This window comes from Erinaceus europaeus, chromosome 1 (genome assembly GCF_950295315.1).
Source record: "Erinaceus europaeus chromosome 1, mEriEur2.1, whole genome shotgun sequence".
Classification (NCBI taxonomy): Eukaryota; Metazoa; Chordata; class Mammalia; order Eulipotyphla; family Erinaceidae; genus Erinaceus; species Erinaceus europaeus.
In genome coordinates, this window is record NC_080162.1 from 144,952,376 (window position 1) to 144,973,820 (window position 21,445).

Here is a 21,445-nt window from a genome sequence, read left to right on the forward strand (position 1 = left end):
TGCTACAAGTTTTGTTTGACAAGTAAGTGAATTTCAGCTGTCAAAGTCTTCACATGAAAAAACATCTACTCAAATGAAATTCCTGGAAATCCATTTGGATCCTGTTCTCTGACATCGCCCCCAAAAACCAATGATGAGACCTGACACGACCTGAAGAAACAGATTCACAGACTCCAAAGCTCACTCTCTACAGAAAAACAGAATTCTGGTGGCCGACATTCCCCATCGAGACAGATGTGCAGCGTTTCATCCTCTGGCATTTTCTTCTGTGGTCAGCTACTTTAGACTGACACCTCCATCGGACTTACTGGTACACGCTGCTGTGTTTCTCAAAGACTAACTTCAGCCAATTGCCTTGAGACTTTATAGACCATGTCCCCTCGCCTGCAGGCTCTGTCCCAGAGGCAGAAAACTCCCCCTCTTTATTAGGTTATGCCCACAGAGGCATGAAGCGCCCCAAGAGGCAAGAGATGCCCACAGAGGCAGGAAACGCCCTTTGAGGCAAGAGATGCCCCAGAGGCATGAAGTGTTCCCAGAGGCAAGAAATGCCCTTTTGCCTGCTAGGCCTTGCCCTTTGAGGCAAGAAAAGCTCCCCTTGGCATCACACTGGTTATTGCTGCTCGCCTATTTTGTTTTCCACGTCTTATGCCAGTTCTTTTGAAAACGCCTGTACGATATAGGTTTCTGTTCACCCCACAATGGCCATTAGTTAAAAAGAAAGGGGGAATTGTTGGTATGCATGAGACCCCTTCTGTTTCATTTGGTTTAAATTCCCCCTGCTTAACACTATTTTATTTACATAACCACTTCATTCTATTTACATAACCACTGTTAACAAGTTCCACCCTCCCTCCAGGGCATTTGTGGTTCAGTGATAGGATTCTCGCCTAATCTGCCCCCTCTTTGTCACACTCTGATTTTCACCAGTCACTTTTCTCTCCACCCTCTCTATGTCACATCCTGTTTCCACCTTACTTGGCAAGTATATATAAAGACAGCATTGTGAGTTTTACAGTACTGTACTTTGAGTTTAACTTAGCTCGTCTTAGATTGTGCTGCGTCCTGCATGAATAAAGAGATACTGCCTACAGCTCAACCATGAGTCCCTGGTCGTCTGTTACCCGCCTGTGAAGCCAGCCCATTGAAAACAACATAACCTGTCGAAAACAACAGACATTGCCTGAACTATCTGCTCAGCACCCTTTCCCAGAAATGCCTGGATTTCTTCCTCCACCTGCTGCAGGCAGCATCCCCTTGGACAGGAACCCCCAGCACAGGCATAGCTGGCTGGCCAGATCTACACAGAGAATTCTGGACAGTGAGTCATGAGAACTCAAGAGCAATTTATAGCCAGTTTTTCTGGGTTTTTAGCTTTTTTTTTTTTTTTTACCTTTTCTTTCTTTGCTCCTTTTTATTTTGCTATGTGGTACAGATACAGAGTGTATATTGATCTTCAGAGTCCAAGAAAAAATGGAAGCAAATGTAGAAGAAACAGACACAGCAGAGGAGGCTCCTGACCACATCCACATCTCAGGTCTACCTTGTCCTCAGATTCAGCTGCTCCCCTGCCTTGAGCTCAGAAGAGAATACTGCCCCCACCACCACCACCACCACACACATACCACAACAAAGCCCCTATTCTGCTTATGCTTGAGCTCATGGCTAGGAGGATGGAGTTAGCTAGGGCTTGGGACTTGGTTTTCTGTGACTAGGGCACTGCTCCTCCCTGTCTGTTGGTGATGCTGGGGGTGGAATGGGGCATGTCCCTTACCGCTTCTGTGAACTACTACTGTCACCGCCCTGGCCCAGCCCAAGTCATTTCAATAACCTACTGATGAACAACAGCTCATCCAATACCTACTTCCAACTATCTCCCCCTTCCCTATCATTATTCTAGAAACTGTAAAACTAAAAATTCGCTGTCTACTCTTTCTGTCTGTGTCCATGTGAGTCAGAAGTGATCAATAAAATAAAGCCATGACTCTCCAGGAGCTTTTTTTTTCAATGTATTCCATTGAGCACGGTTATAATGGTTGGGATTTATCAGTCAACTTGCAATGATGACAGTCAAACATGAGAACAAAATCATCATGTTAAAGTAAAATGAGAATGTGTGCCGGTCCAAAAATGGATCAGCCAGTGAAGCACATGCCTGACTAGACTCCTGGCCTTGGGTGAGAGCTTCACACCACATGAGAGCACCAGGAGTGCTCCATGATGGTATGACTAGTGATCTCTCTCTTGCTCTCTCTCCCTCTCTCTTCTTCCCTCCCTCCATCCCTCTTCCCTCTCTTCCACTAAGAGTAAAATTGGGCTCAAGGAGGTGGGTTCTGAATCATCTCATATGTACCAGGTGCTGGTTTTTTTTTTCTCTTGCACCAAATATATATAATGCAGAAAAATTGGTTGAATTTCCTGTAGGAGGATCACTTCACTGTTAAATAAAGGTCAGTGACTGTCCCTCTTTCCTTGATACAGTAAAAACAGCCTCTGTGGGACCATTCTGTGGCTCACCCAACATAGTGCACGCACGTGTAACCATGCACAAAAACCCCAGTTCAAGCCCCCAGCCACACCTGCAATAGGGAAACTTCATGAGCAGGGGAAGAGTGTTACAGGTATTTCTCACTTCAATCTCTCTGTCTCTCTCTGTGTGTGTGTGTCTCTCTCTCTCGCCTTCAATCAGAGAAAATGGGAAGGAAAAATGGCCACCAGGAGCAGTGACAACATAGTGCAGGTACAGAGACCCAGAAATAACCTCAGTGTGGGAAAAACCCCTGGTAACCTATTATCTTTAGCTAGCCAGCCATCTTCTAGCTGAAGCACCTGCAGACAAGAGTTCTGGGTAAGTGTAAGGATGAAACCTCCAGATTGTGCCTGAGGGGAAGTATAAAACCAGCATAAAACCACTAGCAGTTGGGGGAAGACTAGGCACAGTGACAAGGACAACAGACCAGAAAACAGAAGTAACAAGGAGCATTTCAGACCACAGGAAGAGGTTGGTGGGATAAGACATGCACTGTTCCACAGACCTAGGGCTCAGTAGGGTAGCTGAGCCCGTGAGGGCAACAAATACAGCCACAGGTGAAGAGTTCCACTGACCAGTTTGAGAGGAAGAGTCACTTAGGAAGCAAGTGGCTTTATCACACTAGTGGCTCAAATAGTCTCTCAGAGACAGAAGAATTACAGAAACATTTTCCTTAAGGATGTGTAACTGAAGGCAGGGGAGACAATATAATGGTTATGCAAAAAGACTCTCAGAAACTCCATCTACCAGCTTCAACCCCCATGCCACCATAATCCAGGGCTGAGCAGGGTTCTGGTTAAAAACAAACAAACAAACAAACAAAAAGGCTTCCAGAAGATTGAAGACACTGGAATACTCCCTTCCAGCTTCTATGAAGCCAACATCACTCTGATACCAAAATCAGACAGGGACACAAGCAAAAAAGAAAACTACAGACCAATATCTCTGATGAACATTGATGCTAAAATATTGAACAAAAATCTAGCCAACTGGATACAGCAGTATATTAAAAAGACTGTTCATCATGACCCAGTGGTGTTTATCCCAGGCATGCAAGGTTAGTTTTATATACGTAAATCAATCAACATGATCCACCACATCAATAAAAGCAAAACCAAAAACCACATGGTCCTATCAATAGATGCAGAGAAAGCCTTTGACAAAATATAATATCCCTTTATGATCAAAACATTACAAAAAATGGGAATAGATGGAAAATTCCTGAAGATAGTGAGTCTACATATAGCAAACCTACAGCCAACATCATGCTCAATGGTGAAAAACTAGAAGCATTTCCCCTCAGATCAGATACTAGACAGGGCTGCCCTCACCATTACTATTCAACATAAGTGTTGGAAGTTTTCGCCATAACAATCAGGCAGAAGCAAGGAATTAAAGGCATACAGATTAGAAGAGAAGAAGTCAAACTCTCCCTATTTGCAGATGACATGATAGTATACATAAAAAAACCTAAGGAATCTAGCAAGAAGCTTTTGGAAATCATCAGGCAATACAGTAAGGTGTCAGGCTACAAAATTAACATTCAAAAGTCAGTGGCATTCCTCTATGCAAACATTAAGTTAGAAGAAATTGAAATCCAGAAATCAGTTCCTTTTACTATAGCAACAAAAACAATAAAATACCTAGGAATAAATCTAACCAAAGAAGTAAAAGACTTGTATACTGAAAATTATGAGTCACTACTCAAGAAAATTGAAAAAGACACAAAGAGGTGGAAAGATATTCCATGTTCATGGGTTGGAAGAATTAACATCATCAAAATGAATATACTACCCAGAGCCATATACAAATTTAATGCTAGGGGGTCGGGCTGTAGCGCAGCGGGTTAAGCGCAGGTGGTGCAAAGCACAAGGACTGGCATAAGGATCCCAGTTCGAACCCCGGCTCCCCACCTGCAGGGGAGTCACTTCACAGGCAGTGAAGCAGGTCTGCAGGTGTCTATCTTTCTCTCCTCCTCTCCGTCTTCCCCTCCTCTCTCCATTTCTCTCTGTCCTATCCAACAATGACAACAACAATAAAACAACAAGGGCAACAAAAGGGAATAAATAAATAAAATAAATATAAAAATAAATAAATAAATAAAAATAAAATCCCATTAAAAAAAAAAACAAATTTAATGCTATTCCCATCAAGTTCCCAACCACATTTTTTAGGATAATAGAACAAATGCTACAAATATTTCTCTGGAACCAGAAAAGACCTAGAATTACCAAAACAATCTTGAGAAGAAAGAACAGAACTGGAGTCATCACATTCTCAGATCCCAAATTGTATTATAGGGCCATTGTAATCAAAACTGCTTGTTACAGAAACATGTACAGACACACTGACCAGTGGAATAGAATTGAGAGCATGGAAGTAATGCCCCACACCTATGGACATCTAATCTTTGATAAAGGTGCCCAGACTATTAAATGGGGAAAACAGAGTCTTTTCAACAAATGGTGTTGGAAAAAATGGGTTGAAACTACCAGAAGAATGAAACTTAACCACTATATTTCACCAAATACAAAAGTAAATTCCAAGTGGATCAAGGACTTGAATGTTAGACCAGAAACTATCAGATACTTAGAGGAAAATATTGGCAGAACTCTTTTCCACATAAATTTTAAAGACATCTTCAATGAAACTAATCCAATTACAAAGAAGACTAAGGCAAGCATAAACCTATGGGACTACATAAAATTAAAAAGCTTCTGCACAGCTAAAGAAACCACTACCCAAACCAAGAGACCCCTCACAGAATGGGGAAAGATCTTTACATGCCATACATAAGACAAGAGGCTAATAACCAGAATATATAAAGAGCTTGCCAAACTCAACCACAAGAAAACAAATAACCCCACCCAAAAATGGGGGGAAGACATGGACAGAATATTCACCACAGAAGAGACCCAAAAGTCTGAGAAACACATGAAAAAAGGCTCCAAGTCTTTGACTGTCAGAGAACTGCAAATAAAGACAACAATGAGACACCACTTCACTCCTATGAGAATGTCATACATCAGAAAAGGTAGCAGCAGCAAATGCTGGAGAGGTTGTGGGGTCAAAGGAACCTTCCTGCACTGTTCGTGGGAATGTCAGTTGGTCCAACCTCTGTGGAGAACAGTCTAAAGAACTCTCAGAAGCCTCGAAATGGACCTACCCTATGATCCTACAATTCCTCTCCTGGGGATATAGCCTAAGGAACCCAACACACCCATCCAAAAAGATCTGTGTACACATATGTTCTTAGCAGCACAATTTGTAATAGCCAAAACCTGGAAGCAACCCAGGTGTCCAACAACACATGAGAGGCTGAGCAAGTTGTGATGTATATACACAATGGAATACTACTCAGCTATTAAAAATGGTGACTCCATCGTTTTCAACCAATCTGGGATGGAACTTGAAAAAAATCACTTTAAGTGTAATAAGTCAGAAACAGAAGGATGAATATGGGATGATCTCACTCTCAGGCAGAAGTTGAAAAACAAGATCAGAAGAGAAAACACAAGTAGAACCTGAACTGGGGACAACAACCTGGAGTTGGCGTATTGCACCAAAGTGAAAGACCCTGGAGTGGGTGGTGGGAAGAATATAGGTGCAAAAAGGATGACAGAGGACCTAGTGAGAGTTGTATTGTTATATAGAAAACTGGGAAATGTTATGTATGTACAAACTATTGTATTTACTGTTGAATGTAAAACATTAATTCCCCAATAAAGAAATATATATATATATATATATATATATATATATATATATATATATAGTCTCTGTGACAAAAAAAAAAACAGGAGGTTGAGAGGGAGATGTTGTAGAAGAGGGGACAGGTAATGACAGACATGGTAGAGTGACATGTTACTATGTGCAAGGACCCAGGTTCAAGTCCCCAATTCCTCCCTGCAGGGAGAGGAAGCTTAATGATCAGTGGCACAGGGTTGCAGGTTTCTCTCTTTCTAGTTTTCTCTTTCTCTCATTCTCTAACCAAATAAATAAATAAATAAATGTTTAAAAGAGACAAAAATAGAGCTAGGAAAGAGAAATCCTTGCAGGCACCAAGCCCCAGTGATAATCCTGGTGGTAAATAAAAAAGGAGGGAGGTGATAATGGTGACTGAGAAACTCCTAAGAAGAGCACACTCTGTGCGCCACCTGGCCAGTGTGACTGCCACAGTGAGTGCCCTGTGAGGATCTGGCTCAGGTGCTGGTCAGTCTCAGCCTGTCTCTCAGCTGTCAGATGAGGAGGAGGGATCAATCATTTCTACCCTGAACTGGGGCAGATGGGAAGATTCAAAGAACAGTAAAGCTTCCAGCTGGGTCTGGCACTTTCCATGGTCTCTGTTGTTGGTATTAGCCCACTTACACAGCCCCACAAGAGGACCTTATTCTCCCCCTGCACCGCCCCTCCCAAGTCTGAAGATAATTCTGTCCCTAAAGACCTGATGAGTGAAGCCAGTGTCATGGATCCAGAGGAGTCTGAGGAGCTGCTCCCAGGGAGGAGGATTGGGACACAAGGCTGGGTGGGCTAGGAGGAGGGTCAAGACCTACTTTCTGTTCCTGGGAGGAGATGATCTTGGCTTGCTCCTGGATTTGGAGGTGGAGGCTGTTGATCTTCTGCTGGGACTGGACAGCCGACTGCTTCTGCTCCCGGAGCCATTTGTTCTCCTTCTGCAACTGTGGGAACAGGGAAATGGGTCACTAATGGCCACAGGCACCTCTGAGCCCTGATGATCTGATGCGCAGTGTCTCAGGGCTGGTTCCTGCAGCCAGTTCCCACTGGGCTTCACTTGAAGCAGAGCAGAGCATGTTCGGTCCTGGGCAGGACTTTCTAGCCAGACACACACCAACTCCCAGGTGGGGCACATGTTTGAGCTGTGACTGAGGAGCCATGAGGACTGAGTACAGTCCTCTCAGTCAGGGGAAGGGTGCTCTGTCAGGTGTGGGCAGTCAGGAAGTCCAATCATCCAATGTGTGTTTTGAGGAGAAAATAAGTAGTGATTGAATAGGGTCAAATACTGCCTTAGGAATAAGAAAAACTGAGACTATTTTTATTTACATCATAAGCTCTAGAAATATGTATAAGAAAGCAGTGAAAATGATCTCCTGGGGAGTGGGTGTTGTGGTCAGGTAGAGGAAGAAGCGAAAGTCAGACTTGATTCAGTGTAGCTTTACACATTTGCTTCTATTTTATAATAAAATTGGAATCTTTACCATTGTAAAATATTTCAAATAAAATATTCAGAGACATTTAATGGAGGTGGGGTACCCCCTACCATGTGCCTGCTGCTGATCCAAATATTCTCAGCTCTGAGCTTCCTGCAAACAGAAACCGGGATCTTGTTGAAGGCTGTGTTTTCTGTCCCCAGGCCCGCGGCTTCCTGTGCACTGGGCTCAGTGTTCATGCCCGTCCACATGGGCTCCCCTCAACTGTCACTGAACCCACAGTCAGTGGGTTCTCTCCAGGGAGGGGTTTCAAAGAGGGATGCAAACACCAAAACCCTAGGTAATTCCCACAAGTGTCACTGCAGAGGGGAACAGCAAGGCAAAGGGGAGGTGGGCTTAGAGCAGATGGTGAAGGTCACGTCCACAGCCCAGATACTGCTGTGTGCACAGAGGGTCTCCTCTGCTGATGGGGCAGCAGTAGGAACAGTGTCAGCAACACTCTCTCTGCCAGTCAGTCCAGGCGGGGACTGAAGGACAGGGGTGCTGAAGAGAGAGAGGAAGGATGGAGCACCAAGGCCCTGTCCCTGGCCCTCACAGGCTACCTTCATCTTCTCAGCTTCATGGTCAGCCTGCAATTGCTTCATTCTGTTCTTCCACTCCTTGTTCTGAAATGAAATTAATTTGTCAAATAGGTCCCTGTAGAACCATGTATATTATGAGCTACAGAAGTTACAGATCAGTGGATTGTGATTAGGCAGAGTAGAAAGTAAGTAGGCACACAATGGTGGGAGAAAAACAGTCTTTCTTTGGAGGAAGTCAGACTATTGAGCAATGATGTTCAAGCAGGTGTTGAGCTGACTGAAATCACCAGAAAACTTAGATCCTTAGCTTATATCATAAACCAAAATAAATCTTATATGAGTCAGATATTCCATTAAAATATAAGAAATGTCAACAGAATGGTAGAAAAAGGTGTTCTGGTTGTCAAACCCCTTAAAAATGAGAATACTTTTATGGGAGTTCAGGAATCCAACTGAGATGTTGCAACACTTCAATGGAGAGAAAAGTCCAAGAGTAAGTACAATGAAGAGAGGGCTGGCCAGATAGTTCACTTGGATAGTGCCCTGATTTGCCATGTGAGCAGACCAGGTTCAAGCCCAGCTCCCACCACATTGGAGGAAGCTTTGGTGCTATGGTCTATGTATCTTAAAAACTCATCCTAGGGACCATCTGTAGCACATCCAGTTAAACACACACATTACCATAAACAAGAACCCAAGTTCTGCCTCCCACTCCCTATTTACAGGGAGGACACTTCATAAGCAGTGAAACAGGTCTGAACTGTCTTACTTCTTTATCCCCCACTCTCCCTCCTCTCCTCTCAATATTTATCTGTCCAGTCAAATAAAAATAGTGGGGAAAGCCTCCGGAGGCATTGGATTCATAGTGCTGGCACTGAGCCCCAGTGACAATGCTGGTGGGAAAAGAAAAAATATCAACCCAGAGCTATGAAGCCTTAGTAGCAACAACAAAACAAATAAACTCAATCAAGAGGTCAGAAGAGCCACTTCACTTTGCCTGCTTCAACTTTTCCCCAATGAAGCAATGGACACATGTCAAGAATTCTACAGTCGGCCTGCCAGCTCACAAGAGCAGACTGTGCTCAGGGCTTTCCAATTCCATGCTCAGTTGCTCAGGACAAGTGAAATCAGCTACAGTGCCATTTGCACCATAGAAAAGTGGAAAATGCTACAAATGAGATCTTTTGACAGTCACATCACTAGGTCCATCCCAAACCCTGGAAACTGGAGTCAAACTTTCTGAGAGTGGTTACCTATTGGGCTAGAATCAAACTGAGGGCCAGTGTGACAAAGGAGGGACACTACTATATGCACCATGGAGGGAGTCGGGCTGTAGCACAGCGGGTTAAGCGCAGGTGGCGCAAAGCACAAGGACCGGCATAAGGATCCCGGTTCGAGCCCCGGCTCCCCACCTGCAGGGGAGTCACTTCACAGGCAGTGAAGCAGGTCTGCAGGTGTCTGTCTCTCCTCCTCTCTGTCTTCCCCTCCTCTCTCCATTTCTCTCTGTCCTATCCAACAATGACAACAACAATAATAACTACAACAATAAAACAACAAGGGCAACAAAGGGAATAAATAAATAAAATAAATATTTAAATAAATAAATAAATAAACATATGCACCATGGAAATCCCAAGCAAACCTGAATGTGCAAACATGCCTGTTGTTGGCCTCACCAGAGAGCATAGGCACCATAGTCTACATTTACATATATTGACAGAGGGTCTGAAAATAGAGGCATTTGATGTCCTTCAACTCCCCTGAGGCCATAGAGCAAAAATGAAAGGCCAGGGAGATAGCACAGTGGTTTGCAAAAGTCTTTCATGCCTGAGGCTCCAAGATCTAGATTCAAATCCTGGCACCACCGTAAGCCAGAGCTGAGCAGGGCTCTGGTAGAAGGTAGGAGGAGGAGACTAGGAGAAAGAAGGGGAGGAGGGGAAAGGAGGGAAAAAGGAGGGAAGCAAGAAAGGCAAGAAGGAAAGAAGGAAGGGATGTAGGGAGGGAGGGAGGGAGGGGGGAACTTTACTAAAAGGCCACATGATCTTCATGGTGCTGCAGTGAAGACACGGAGCACCAGCTCACCTGGATTCCCACCTTCTCCTTCAGGGTCTGAAGCTGCTCATCCAGCCTGAGTTGCTCTTCTGAGTCATCATCCTCAGGTGACCCCAGATTTGACTCTTTCATGCTGCGATTCTGCAGTGCCTGCACTTTCTGAGAAACAAGACAGGGTCTGCTTAGATGAAGGTCCACTCATGAAGCCTGGCATCACATCCCAAGTGGAGTCATATGCACACCCTGCGCTGGCCACAAACACCAGCTGGTCCTCACTCACTGCTCCTTACACACCTGTGAATACCCACACAAGTCCACCTTCCCCTCCTCTGGGACTCTCCTGAGAGCTCAGTCTGGCTCATTCAGGAGAAGCAAGTTCCCATGAAATAACACTTCAACAGTATGGACTTGGTGGGGGACAGCCAATATGGCAGACTAGCACAGGGGCTGTGTGGCTCTCCTGCCAGCATTACATGGATTACATGGAATACAGCAATACATGGAAAAGCACACTTTCCACAGCAAGAGACAGGAGCACCAACATCCGGACAGTGGGACACAGAGAACACAGTTCTCTCTCAAGAATGTAGAAGCCCCTCCACTCAATAGCAAAACACAAGCAGAAGAAATCTATATGGTACAGGACCCTGACCTGGGAAACAGGGTTCAGGCTATGCTAAAATCCAACACCCCATCCTATTCCTGAAACTCTGCCACAATGTAAAGTGAGAATTTAAGAACTGTAGAAGTGGGTAGGATGAATCAGCAGCAACTCATGTTAGTAACACACCACACACACACACACACACACGCACGCACGCACGCACGCACGCACGCATGCACGCACACACACACACTCACTCACTCAAAACACTGTCTTTTAAGCAGTATATGAAAAAGATGAAGTCCTCCAAGTAGATCAAGGACTTGAATGTTAGACCAGAAACTATCAGATACTTAGAGGAAAATATTGGCAGAACTCTTTTCCACATAAATTTTAAAGACATCTTCAATGAAACTAATCCAATTACAAAGAAGACTAAGGCAAGCATAAACCTATGGGACTACATAAAATTAAAAAGCTTCTGCACAGCTAAAGAAACCATTACCCAAACCAAGAGACCCCTCACAAAATGGGAGATCTTTACATGCCATACATAAGACAAGAGGCTAATAACCAGAATACATAAAGAGCTTGCCAAACTCAACCACAAGAAAACAAATAACTCCACCCAAAAATGGGGAGAGGACATGGACAGAATATTCACCACAGAAGAGACCCAAAAGTCTGAGAAACACATGAAAAAATGCTCCAAGTCTGCTGGGAAATTGTGCAGATGTGGTCAAGCTTGGCAGGGCCCACAAACCACCCTATTTCCATGCTAGTATTATTACCTACATACCAATCTTCTGCTTTGTCTTATAAATGATTAAAGGTCTCCCTCCTAAGTCCCTCCACAGGGTATTGCTAATTCCCGCCAACTGAATCCCTGGCAATGGTTGCCAGGGAAGCCCCTACCATTTCCAGCCCCTCCCACTTGTGGTATTATAAAAGCCACTTCCGTTTCTGGTTTCTCTCTCTTCAGCATCACAACCTGCTGGGAAATTGTGCAGATGCATTCACATCTGCCATGTTTTCCCCTCAGGCTACTAGTTCCCGTGAGAGTTGGGACATTCTGGGAGTGCCTGTTCAGCCATGTTGTGCCCTCAGGACATTGTCTATATCCCCGTGATATTTGGAGTGCTTTGGTCACTCCTCCCCCCTCCCATTCTCACGAGAGTTATCATCCTATCCTGGAGTGCTATGGTTACTCCTCCCCCTTCCCATTCTCGTGAAAGCTACTCCTATAAAAACCCTTCGTTTTCCGCACCTCGTTCTCTTGCCAACACTTCACTCCGGTGTTCAGACGCAGGAAAGGTTACTGCGTGAGGCGGCCATTTTCGCCACCTCCACGTGGCCCAACCTGCTTCTCTAGCACCCAACTCTGAGGTGCTAGCGCAAATAAAGATTTGTGTTTCCTCTTCGCACCGGACCCCTCCTCTCTCTCTTCTCCGCGGCCCGCGCTCAACAACATCTGGCTCAACAACACCAACCTAGAGGAGGTCAGGTGTGCAGACTGGGAGGCAGGCCAGCCATTGCGGTTGGCTCCATGTGGCTTAACCCCCTGCACTCACGCCTGACTCTGGGGCTCCTGCATGAATAAAGATTTGTACTGCTACCGCCATGGGCTTGGTTCCTGGATCATCTCTCCTGCCCACGATGCTAGCCTGGCACAGGCACAAGTCTTTGATTGTCAGAGGAATGCAAATAAAGACAACAATGAGACACCACTTCACTCCTGTGAGAATGTCATACATCAGAAAAGGTAGCAGCAGCAAATGCTGGAGAGGTTGTGGGGTCAAAGGAACCCTCCTGCACTTCTGGTGGGAATGTCAATTGGTCCAACCTCTGTGGAGAACAGTCTGGAGAACTCTCAGAAGGCTCGAAATGGACCTACCCTATGATCCTACAATTCCTCTCCTGGGGATATAGCCCAAGGAACCCAACACACCCATCCAAAAAGATCTGTGTACACATATGTTCTTAGCAGCACAATTTGTAATAGCCAAAACTCGGAAGCAACTCAGGTGTCCAACAACAAATGAGTGGCTGAGCAAGTTGTGATATATATATACACAATGGAATACTACTCAACTATTAAAAATGGTGCCTTCACTGTTTTCAGCCAATCTTGAATGGAACTTGAAAAAAATAATGTTAAGTGTAATAAGTCAGAAACAGAAGGATGAATATGGGATGATCTCATTCTCAGGCAGAAGTTGAAAAACAAGATCAGAAGGGAAAACACAAGTAGAACCTGAACTGGAATTGGCGTATTGCACCAAAGTAAAAGACTCTGGAGTGGGTGGGGGGAGAATACAGGTCCAAAAAGGATGACAGAGGACCTAGTGGGAGTTGTATTGTTATATGGAAAACTGAGAAATGCTATGCATGTGCAAACTATTGTATTTACTGTTGAATGTAAACATTAATTATCCAGTAGAGAAATAAAAAAAATGTTTTTTTTTAAAGAAAGCTTGAATAGCAACGGATTAAGCACATGTGGCACAAAGTACAAAGACCCCCGTAAGGATCCCAGTTCAATCCCCCGGCTCCCCACCTGCAGGGGTATTGCTTCACAGGCAGCAAAGCAGGTCTGTAGGTATCTATCTTTCTCTCCTCTTCTCTGTCTTCCCCTCCTCTCCTCTCCATTTCTCTCTGTCCTATCTAACAATGATGACGTCAATAACAACAACAATAATAACTACAATAATAAAAAACAAGGGCAACAAAAGAGAAAATAAATAGATAAATAAATAAAATTTAAAAGCATGAGTGAAAATATTATGTAGAACTTCCTGAGAATTCAATGTCTCTTTGCCACAATCCAAGAAATAAAATATTTTAAAAGATAAAAAAAAAGACTTCCATAAGGTTTTTGTGAATAAACACTGTATATGCAATAGAAGAATAAGGACTTTGAAGATTAAAGACACCACTTCAAATCCCAACTCTACCTCTTCATATTTATTTAAATTTGAGCAAGCAACATGGCCTCAATGTCTTCACTTGGATGGATGACAATATATTTTTTAAGTACTGGAGGAGCGAGAAAGATAGCATAATGCTTGTATAAAATTCCTTCCTGTCTGAGGCTCTGGAGTCCAGGTTCAACCCTGCACACCACCATAAGCCAGACATAAACAGTTTTCTGGAAATAACAAAGGAGGAAAAAGAGAGAAAGAAAAGAAGAAAGAAAGAAAGAAAGAAAGAAAGAAAGAAAGAAAGAAAGAGAGAGAAAGAAAAAGAGAAAGCTTAAAGCAAGTTGTACACTAATGTTTTACCTAATTTGAAAATGTTGTGACTGACAGGTGTTATAAAGATTAAACATCAGTGAGTAGAAAGTGCTCTGCACTTGGCCTATTAAACAGTGAATATAGACTTTAAGTAATGAGAGAAATGAGAAGGAGAGAGAGAGACAGACACCACCTGCAGCTCTGGCCTCGCACTCATGAGCCACCCTCTCCACCCAGCAGGTGAGGACCAGGACCCAACATGGTAGCATATGTGCTATACCAGTTCACCATCGCCAGGCACCTTTGCCTCATTCCTTATCTTCTGATCACATCCTCTGCAGGAATAAGGATATTATCAAGGGAGTCCTTAATATATTTCAGATAATATCGAGCTCCTATATCGGTGCTAAATTACTCTCTGTAACAACCTATCTCACAGTAGAGAAACTGAGGCACGAGAAGGTCAGAGGGTTTGTCCAAGGCCACCAAGTCAGCCTATGCCAAAGCAGTACATCTGGTCTCTGGTGTTTGGCCTTACTATGGATAAGTACCAGCACAAGATAAAATAAAGCTAATACAAACCAAGGAATGAAAATTGGCAGCAAATAAGCAGATGGTCAACAAAAGAGCTTTGCAAGCCCTGCTGTGTTACCCCTGTTAGAGCAGACTGGTCGCTGGCAATCTTCTGCAGCTCACTCCAGAATAAATGCTTCAGCTTTTCCAGTTCCTCATATAGCTCAGCACCCTCCTTTGCTCTCCACTCGGCAATTTTTTTCTCAGTTTCTGTGTCCTTCTGGTGAGCAATCTCCGCTTCCTACAGTGAAAAGCAAAAAACAGTAAAATCATTCAAAAAGCCTGCTAGAACCCCTCATGCAGACAAGTCACTCTGGAGGACAAGGACAGAACCCCATGTCCCCACTGTTTGGACATGGAGTGGACAAGTCTCATCTGAACTGCTCAGTCGCATGAGGTCAGGAATTAAGTCTTCTAGGTGGAGTCTTGAGCTCACAGAATAGAACCAAGTGTTTGTCCTTGAATTGGGCATGGTGTGTAGCATCAAAGCAAAAAAAGAACTATGGGGACCAGGTGCATAATAATATTATATGTATGAGACAAAGACTGCACTGTAAAGCATTAGCCCTCTCAGTTAAAAAAAAAAAAGTCACTATTTTCAGGCGCTGGGTGGTGATGCACCGATTGAGTGCAATGTTACTGTGCTCAGGGGTTAGTATTCGAGCCCCCGCTCCCCACCTGCAGGGGACACTTCAAAAATGGTGACGTAGGTTTGCAGTTGTCTTTCTTTTCCCATCTCTATCTCTCCCTCCCTTCTTAATTCATTTCTGTCTTATCAAATAAAATAGGAAGAATGGAGGGTCACTATGAGGGGGTCACTATTTCCAAAGGCTAGAGCCAGTGCATTTGTATTTTACATGGACTCTGTCTCCATTATCCAGTATGGTGTTACTGTGGTTAATGAGCACTTACAATGTGGATAACCCAAATCTAGAACTGACCATGTAAAAACTGAAGTAGCTCGTTGACAACTTCGTGTGCGGATTACAAATTTAAATTGTATATTAATAAACTCTATCACTAGCATCAAAAGAATAACAGTGTAACACAGAAAGATAAAATTCAGGTTCAAGTACCCTAAGGGGGCTACTGAATAATGCAGAAAATTGCAAATCTCTGCTATGGACATTCAGGTCTGAGAAATCATTGCATTATTTCACTTTTACTTCTTAAAGTCATTGAGTCCACTTGGAAGGTGCATCCTGGAAGATGCCACTTGACTCCTGGTTGTGGAAAGCCAGCCAGACGGTGGACCTGTGGGACACACACTTGTACCACATGACCCTGCTTGCCCATGAACGAAAGCTTCTGATGTTTCCCCTCCAGGCCCACCTGATGCTGGAGATGCCTCTCAGCCTCCCTTCTCTGGGCCTCCAGCTCATCCTGAGTGGTCTTAAGTTTCTCCTGTAATTCTTCTATCACTTTCTGCATGGGCTGTTCCTGCTCTTTTCCTAGGAGGATCATACAAAGGGGAAAGCTCCATTCAGTTCCAGTTCATGCAGTAGGGTCCTCACACAGGTGATCACACACACACCAGCTCTGTCTCTGGCACTGGACATTGACCTTGGACAGATGGCAGAACATCTCTCCAGCTCTCCAGAGCTTCCACAGATTGGAGAGTAGAGAGAGTGACAGCACTAACTCAGAGGGATTAGTCATAAGGACTTGATGATGCAAAGTGCTTCTATCATTGCCTCCATGGTAGATCCATCAATGGGCAACATGGATGCCATTTCAAGTGAGTCCTTGCATAGTACTGAATCATGGAAGTGTGAATTCACAAAGACAGAGTAACACAAAAGGGGGCCAAGGCACTTGTACCTGTGACTATTAATACAGAGAAATATATATACACCAAGACACAATTCGGGAGGAAGTAAGAGGCATGGAAAGAACTATACATATAGCTCAGCACTCTGTATAGAAACAAGTGATGTCAGATGCAGTCAAAGAGGCACTTCAGATGAGTGTGGAATAGGAGACTCAAGTTGTCTGGAAAGCCAGCTGCCTGTGAGAAAAAGGTCACTGAAACATATGCTCCTGATAAAGTATTTCTCTCTTTTTGCAGCCCTAACATTAAGGTAATAATAAGGAATATTCACAGGTGGGTCAGACGGTGGTGTACCCAGTTGAGTGCACACACTACATGCACAGGACCTGGGTTCAAGCCCCCACCTATAGGGCATAAGTTTTATAAGTGGCAAAGTAATACTGCAGCTCTTTCTCTCTCTCCCCCTGTCCCCATCTTTCTTCTACCTTTCCCCTTATTCTCAGTTTCTCTCTGTCCTTTCAAATAAAAAAAGAGGGGAAAAAAGATGTACAAATATTGACCATCATGTAATTTGTGAAGGTAAATTTTCTTAATGATCTGTATAAACGGAGAAATAATTAAACCACTAAATCAGTTATGATCACCACACTCTGGATTACCATCCAATCACTAAATATTGTGTTTTCAAACACGATATTAGGAAAATTTTCAAAATGAAATATGTAATAACTGAGACTACATACAAAATGAATATGTAGGTGTACAGAAGAGAAGCAGCAAAGCATATGTCAATATTTTGACTTCTGGTGATACTTCCCATGTTTGTTTTTACTTTTTCAACCTTCCTTCGCATAAATTATCTATATCATAACAAAGGCATTTTATCCACAATTTTGTGATGATAAAATACACATAACAAAATTTATCATCTTAGTCATTTTGAAGTCCAGCTTGGTGGTTGTACAACCACCCCTTCCATCTGTCTCCTTAACACATCTCATCTCACAAAAACAGGGGGCTAGGCAGTGGCACCTGATTAAGCACAGACATTACAGTATTCAAAGACCCAGATTCAAGGCCCTAGTCCCTACCAATAGAGGAGAAACTTCATGAGTGGTGAAGCAGGGCTCTAGGTGTCTCTCTGTCTCTCTCCTGCTCTATCTCCCCCTCCCCTCTCAATTTCTGGCTATCTTTATCCAATAAATAGATACAATAAATTTTTTTTAAAAAAAACACAGGCACTCTATCCTATTAATCAAGAGCAATCCATTCCTTTTCCCCCAAAACCTTTTAAACTCTGTTCTCCTTTCTCTGTGTGTTATGGGACTAATTGGAATATCTCATTTAAGTGGAATCAAATATTGATTCCTCTTGTGAGTGACTAATTTCACTTACTGCAATGTCTTCAAGGTCCATACCTTCAAGGTCCATATTGTGGAGTGTTAGAACTTTCATGTTTACAACTGAATAATATTCCACTATATATAGCTTGTTTTGTTTTTGGTTTTTTACCTGTCAATAAATACATGGGTTGCTTCCATGTCTTAACTACAATGAATAACGTTACCATCTATATGGACATACAAATATCTCTCAAGATGGTGTACTTTATCAGGAAAAATTACTTATGAAAGGGAAAGCCTGATTTTCTTTGTTCAACAACCAGAAAAAATAGTGTACATGCATATGTAGATAGAAGCTATTTTAAAATGGTAAGCGTTTTTGAAGAACTAAATGAAGGAAAATAAATTCTATTTGAAATGATTTTATCGTATACATTTATATTTATATTTATGTTTATTGTATGTGTTATAAGCTATTGTTACTGAACATCAGCGCTGGGTATAAGGAATGCAGATACTCTAGGGGAGAACATACAGCTGGCTACTGATTTGGGGGTGAAGCAGTGGCACTGAAGTGGCCCAGTCAGTAAAGCATCTCTTTATAAAGACACCCAAGAACTAGTCAGTCTGCTCAGGGGCCCCTGTGTCAACCCCAGTGAGCATCAGAGGACAGCAGGTTTGCAGAAAGCTGCAGGGAGGGCTCTTCACAAGGAGTCTGTCTGTCCTGTGCACAGTGAGACTCAGGAGGAAGCAGAGCTGGGTCACATGACAGAAAGGGACAAGCTAAGCCAGACCCACGGGTATGACTCCTCTTCACCCATGGGCAGAGCCCTGAGTGGGAGCCCTCCCAGGGGTGGGGAGGGGAGGGCCACCCAGCCTCAACAGGATGATGAGGTGCTGGGGCAGTGTTGGTGTGACCTGTGCTCCCCCACACTGATCACACCCCAGATCCTCCCGCTGTCCCCCCTGGGTCCACAGCCACCACCTGGACTCACCCTTCTCTGATGAATAGAGATGTCTCCTCTGGATGTGTTTCCAGAGGTACGTTGAATTCAGAAAGGCCTTCTGGCACAGGGTGCACTGCAGGGAAAGCAGAGGGAAGGGCAGGACTGTGTCACCTAAGTCAGCCTGGGAGCCCGCCATGTCAGACTCCACTCCCAGGCAGATCACAGGTGATGCCAAAAGCTCATCAGATTGAGCGCAGACGCAGGACGCACTTGTAGACCAGCATGGACGGACATGCGGCCAGTGCGAGCTCTGTGCCAAAGGGGAGGGAAAGCAGCACAAATGAAGACAGAAAGATGGATTCTTTCCAAACTCTGTTTCCTCATGCTGTACACAGTGCCCCTGCTTTCACCCAGACATGAGTGAGCAGCACACACTGCAGACACACAGACCATGCACAGATGCCTTCCTTCCCCAGACACCTACACACGTTAAACACACACATTCTCACCTTCCTGAATACGCTCTCCTGCCCTGCCTTCACCACGAACACATTAGACACGGCCCTCTCCTTACACACACCCACAGCGAAGCCTGGCTTCCCCCACACTCCCTCTCTGTCCACCTGCACACACACGTGCATTCAGTAGCCCACCCCTAAAGTCCTAAGAGTGACAGGGGCCCACACGGACAGGACCTAGGGCAGGTTGTGGGTGCGCAAACCTCACAAAGCCCACTCCCCCAGGACTCCTTACTGTGTGGGAACTGGGGGTGCCGGTCTGCAGAAGCTGCTGCAGCATGCTGAGGCTCCTGCGTCGCCGCCGGCTCTCCTCCCTCACGGCCTGCAGCTCCGCAGCCTGGCGCCGCAGCTCCTGCTGTGTCTGCTCCTGCTGAGCCAGGCTGGCCTGCAGCTGTGCCTGCAGCTGGGCGGTGCTAGTGCTCAGGCAGTCCTGGCAGTGCAGCAGGTACTGGATGCTGAGCTGGGCCAGGCGCAGCACCTTGAGCAGCCCCGGGTCCACCGGCTGCCCGCAGTGGGCGCACACCTCCCTGTCCAGGTTGCAGAAGGTGACGGCTGCCACGTGCTCCTGCAGGGTGGCCACATCCACCTCACGGACCACGCGGCTCACGTCCACGGCGTGAAGTCGCCTCCAGTCCACAGGCTCACGGCGAAGCTGGAACTTGAAGGGGAGGAATGGGGAAGTCCCAAAGAGAGGGCTGGTGAGGTCCTGAGCAATGGGAAAGAAGGGCTGCATGTTGGTGACCAGCAGTGATGACCACTAGGGGCGCTGCGACCAGGTGCGAGGGAGCCAACAGCAGGTGAGCAAGGACCTGGCAGAGGAGAAGCTCCAGTGAGGCAGGTGCCTGAGACGCGTGGACGGTGCCCCCAGCCCACAGCCCAGTGAGAGTAGGGAGGGCTGAGCAGAACTTAGCCGCTACTGGACTCCGCATAGCAAAGCTGGAAAGAGAGGGTGAGGGGGTATGGATCGGCCTGCCAACACCCATGTTCAGCCCAAAAAGAATTTTGGTTCATACTCCCAGAGGGGAAATGGTAAAGTAAGTTAACCAAAGGGTTCTGTATCCCTGTTCCTCTAGGACCTGAAGCATGTGTCAACAGAAATCTTGGTTTTATAGCATCAATGAAAGGGATGTGAGTCTGGAAAACACTAGAGAAAGCCAGGCATGGTTTCTACTATCTTAGAGAGAGAAGAGGAAAAAGGAAAGGCACTTGGAAGTAGTAATAGATGGAGGGGTGAACTAGAAAGGAAGCTAAGACAGGACCATTGAAAAAATGGGGAATGTATACACAGATATAGGTAGTTATTGAATCATCCCTTATTGGTAACCTTGGGAAAACCACTGCAGTTTCCAGTAGAGGGGATGAGACACAGAACTCTGATGGTGGAAACTCTATGGAATTATAGCCCTGTTATCTTACAATTTTATAAATCAAGATTAAATCACTAAAAGGGGGGGGAGTACTGAAATGGAGAGTCAGTTATTACCACTTTCCTGGGCAAGTCCCTCCACTACTGAAGGCTCCTGCATATCTAGGCTGCTGAGGACACTGCAGGCTTGAGGTTAGGGAAGAAGTAGGTGGGACCCAGCCAGGCCCTGGCATTGATAGGCCTTGGCGAACATCGTTGATCCCCCCCCCCCCCCAATCAAAAACAGGCCTGCCAGAAAGTTAACCAAAGGGTTTTGTTGGGGAGCTGAGTGTGTGAGTGTTGCCCTGGGTGAATGAGATGAGGTCACAGGCCACCCACATCTACCATACCTGCTGCCCCTCCTGTCACCCAATCACTACAGCTAAACTGGAGGCGGGCTCCCTTTTCCCCATCTGTGATCACAGAACTGAGCGCCCTCTGCTGGGACACAAGTGAGATGATGGCTGTGTGTCTGTGCTCAGACACTGCTCAATCAGTCCATCTGTCTTTCCTCAAATCTAGTAGCTTAGTGAAAAGAGCTCATTTATTGTTAAACGACTCAGGTTTCACTCCCACTTTCTTGGGAGAAGGGAAATCATGAACTCTCTTTTAAGAGGTTTTCTTTAAGATGTATTTTTATTAACATGAAGAGAGAGGAGACAAAGAACCAAAGCATCACTCTGGCACATGCAATGCCAAGGATCTAACTCAAGACCTCATGCT

General features: G+C 44.8%; 1 protein-coding gene across 1 annotated transcript in view; it reads right to left on the reverse strand.

Annotated features, from left to right (window-relative positions):
- The window catches only part of DZIP1L (DAZ interacting zinc finger protein 1 like), a 49,050-nt gene extending 28,814 nt beyond the window's left edge, over nt 1-20,236 (reverse strand). Inside the window, exons 1-7 of the mRNA XM_016186304.2 lie at nt 19,553-20,236; nt 18,848-18,932; nt 16,071-16,189; nt 14,818-14,979; nt 10,359-10,487; nt 8,298-8,360; nt 7,081-7,206 (exon numbers count right to left, since the gene is read on the reverse strand). Of these exons, the coding sequence (XP_016041790.1) occupies nt 7,081-7,206; nt 8,298-8,360; nt 10,359-10,487; nt 14,818-14,979; nt 16,071-16,189; nt 18,848-18,932; nt 19,553-20,050 (1,182 nt within the window). The 5' untranslated portion in view covers nt 20,051-20,236. The remainder of the gene's footprint in view (nt 1-7,080; nt 7,207-8,297; nt 8,361-10,358; nt 10,488-14,817; nt 14,980-16,070; nt 16,190-18,847; nt 18,933-19,552) is intronic.
- Between the last annotated feature and the right edge of the window lie 1,209 nt (nt 20,237-21,445).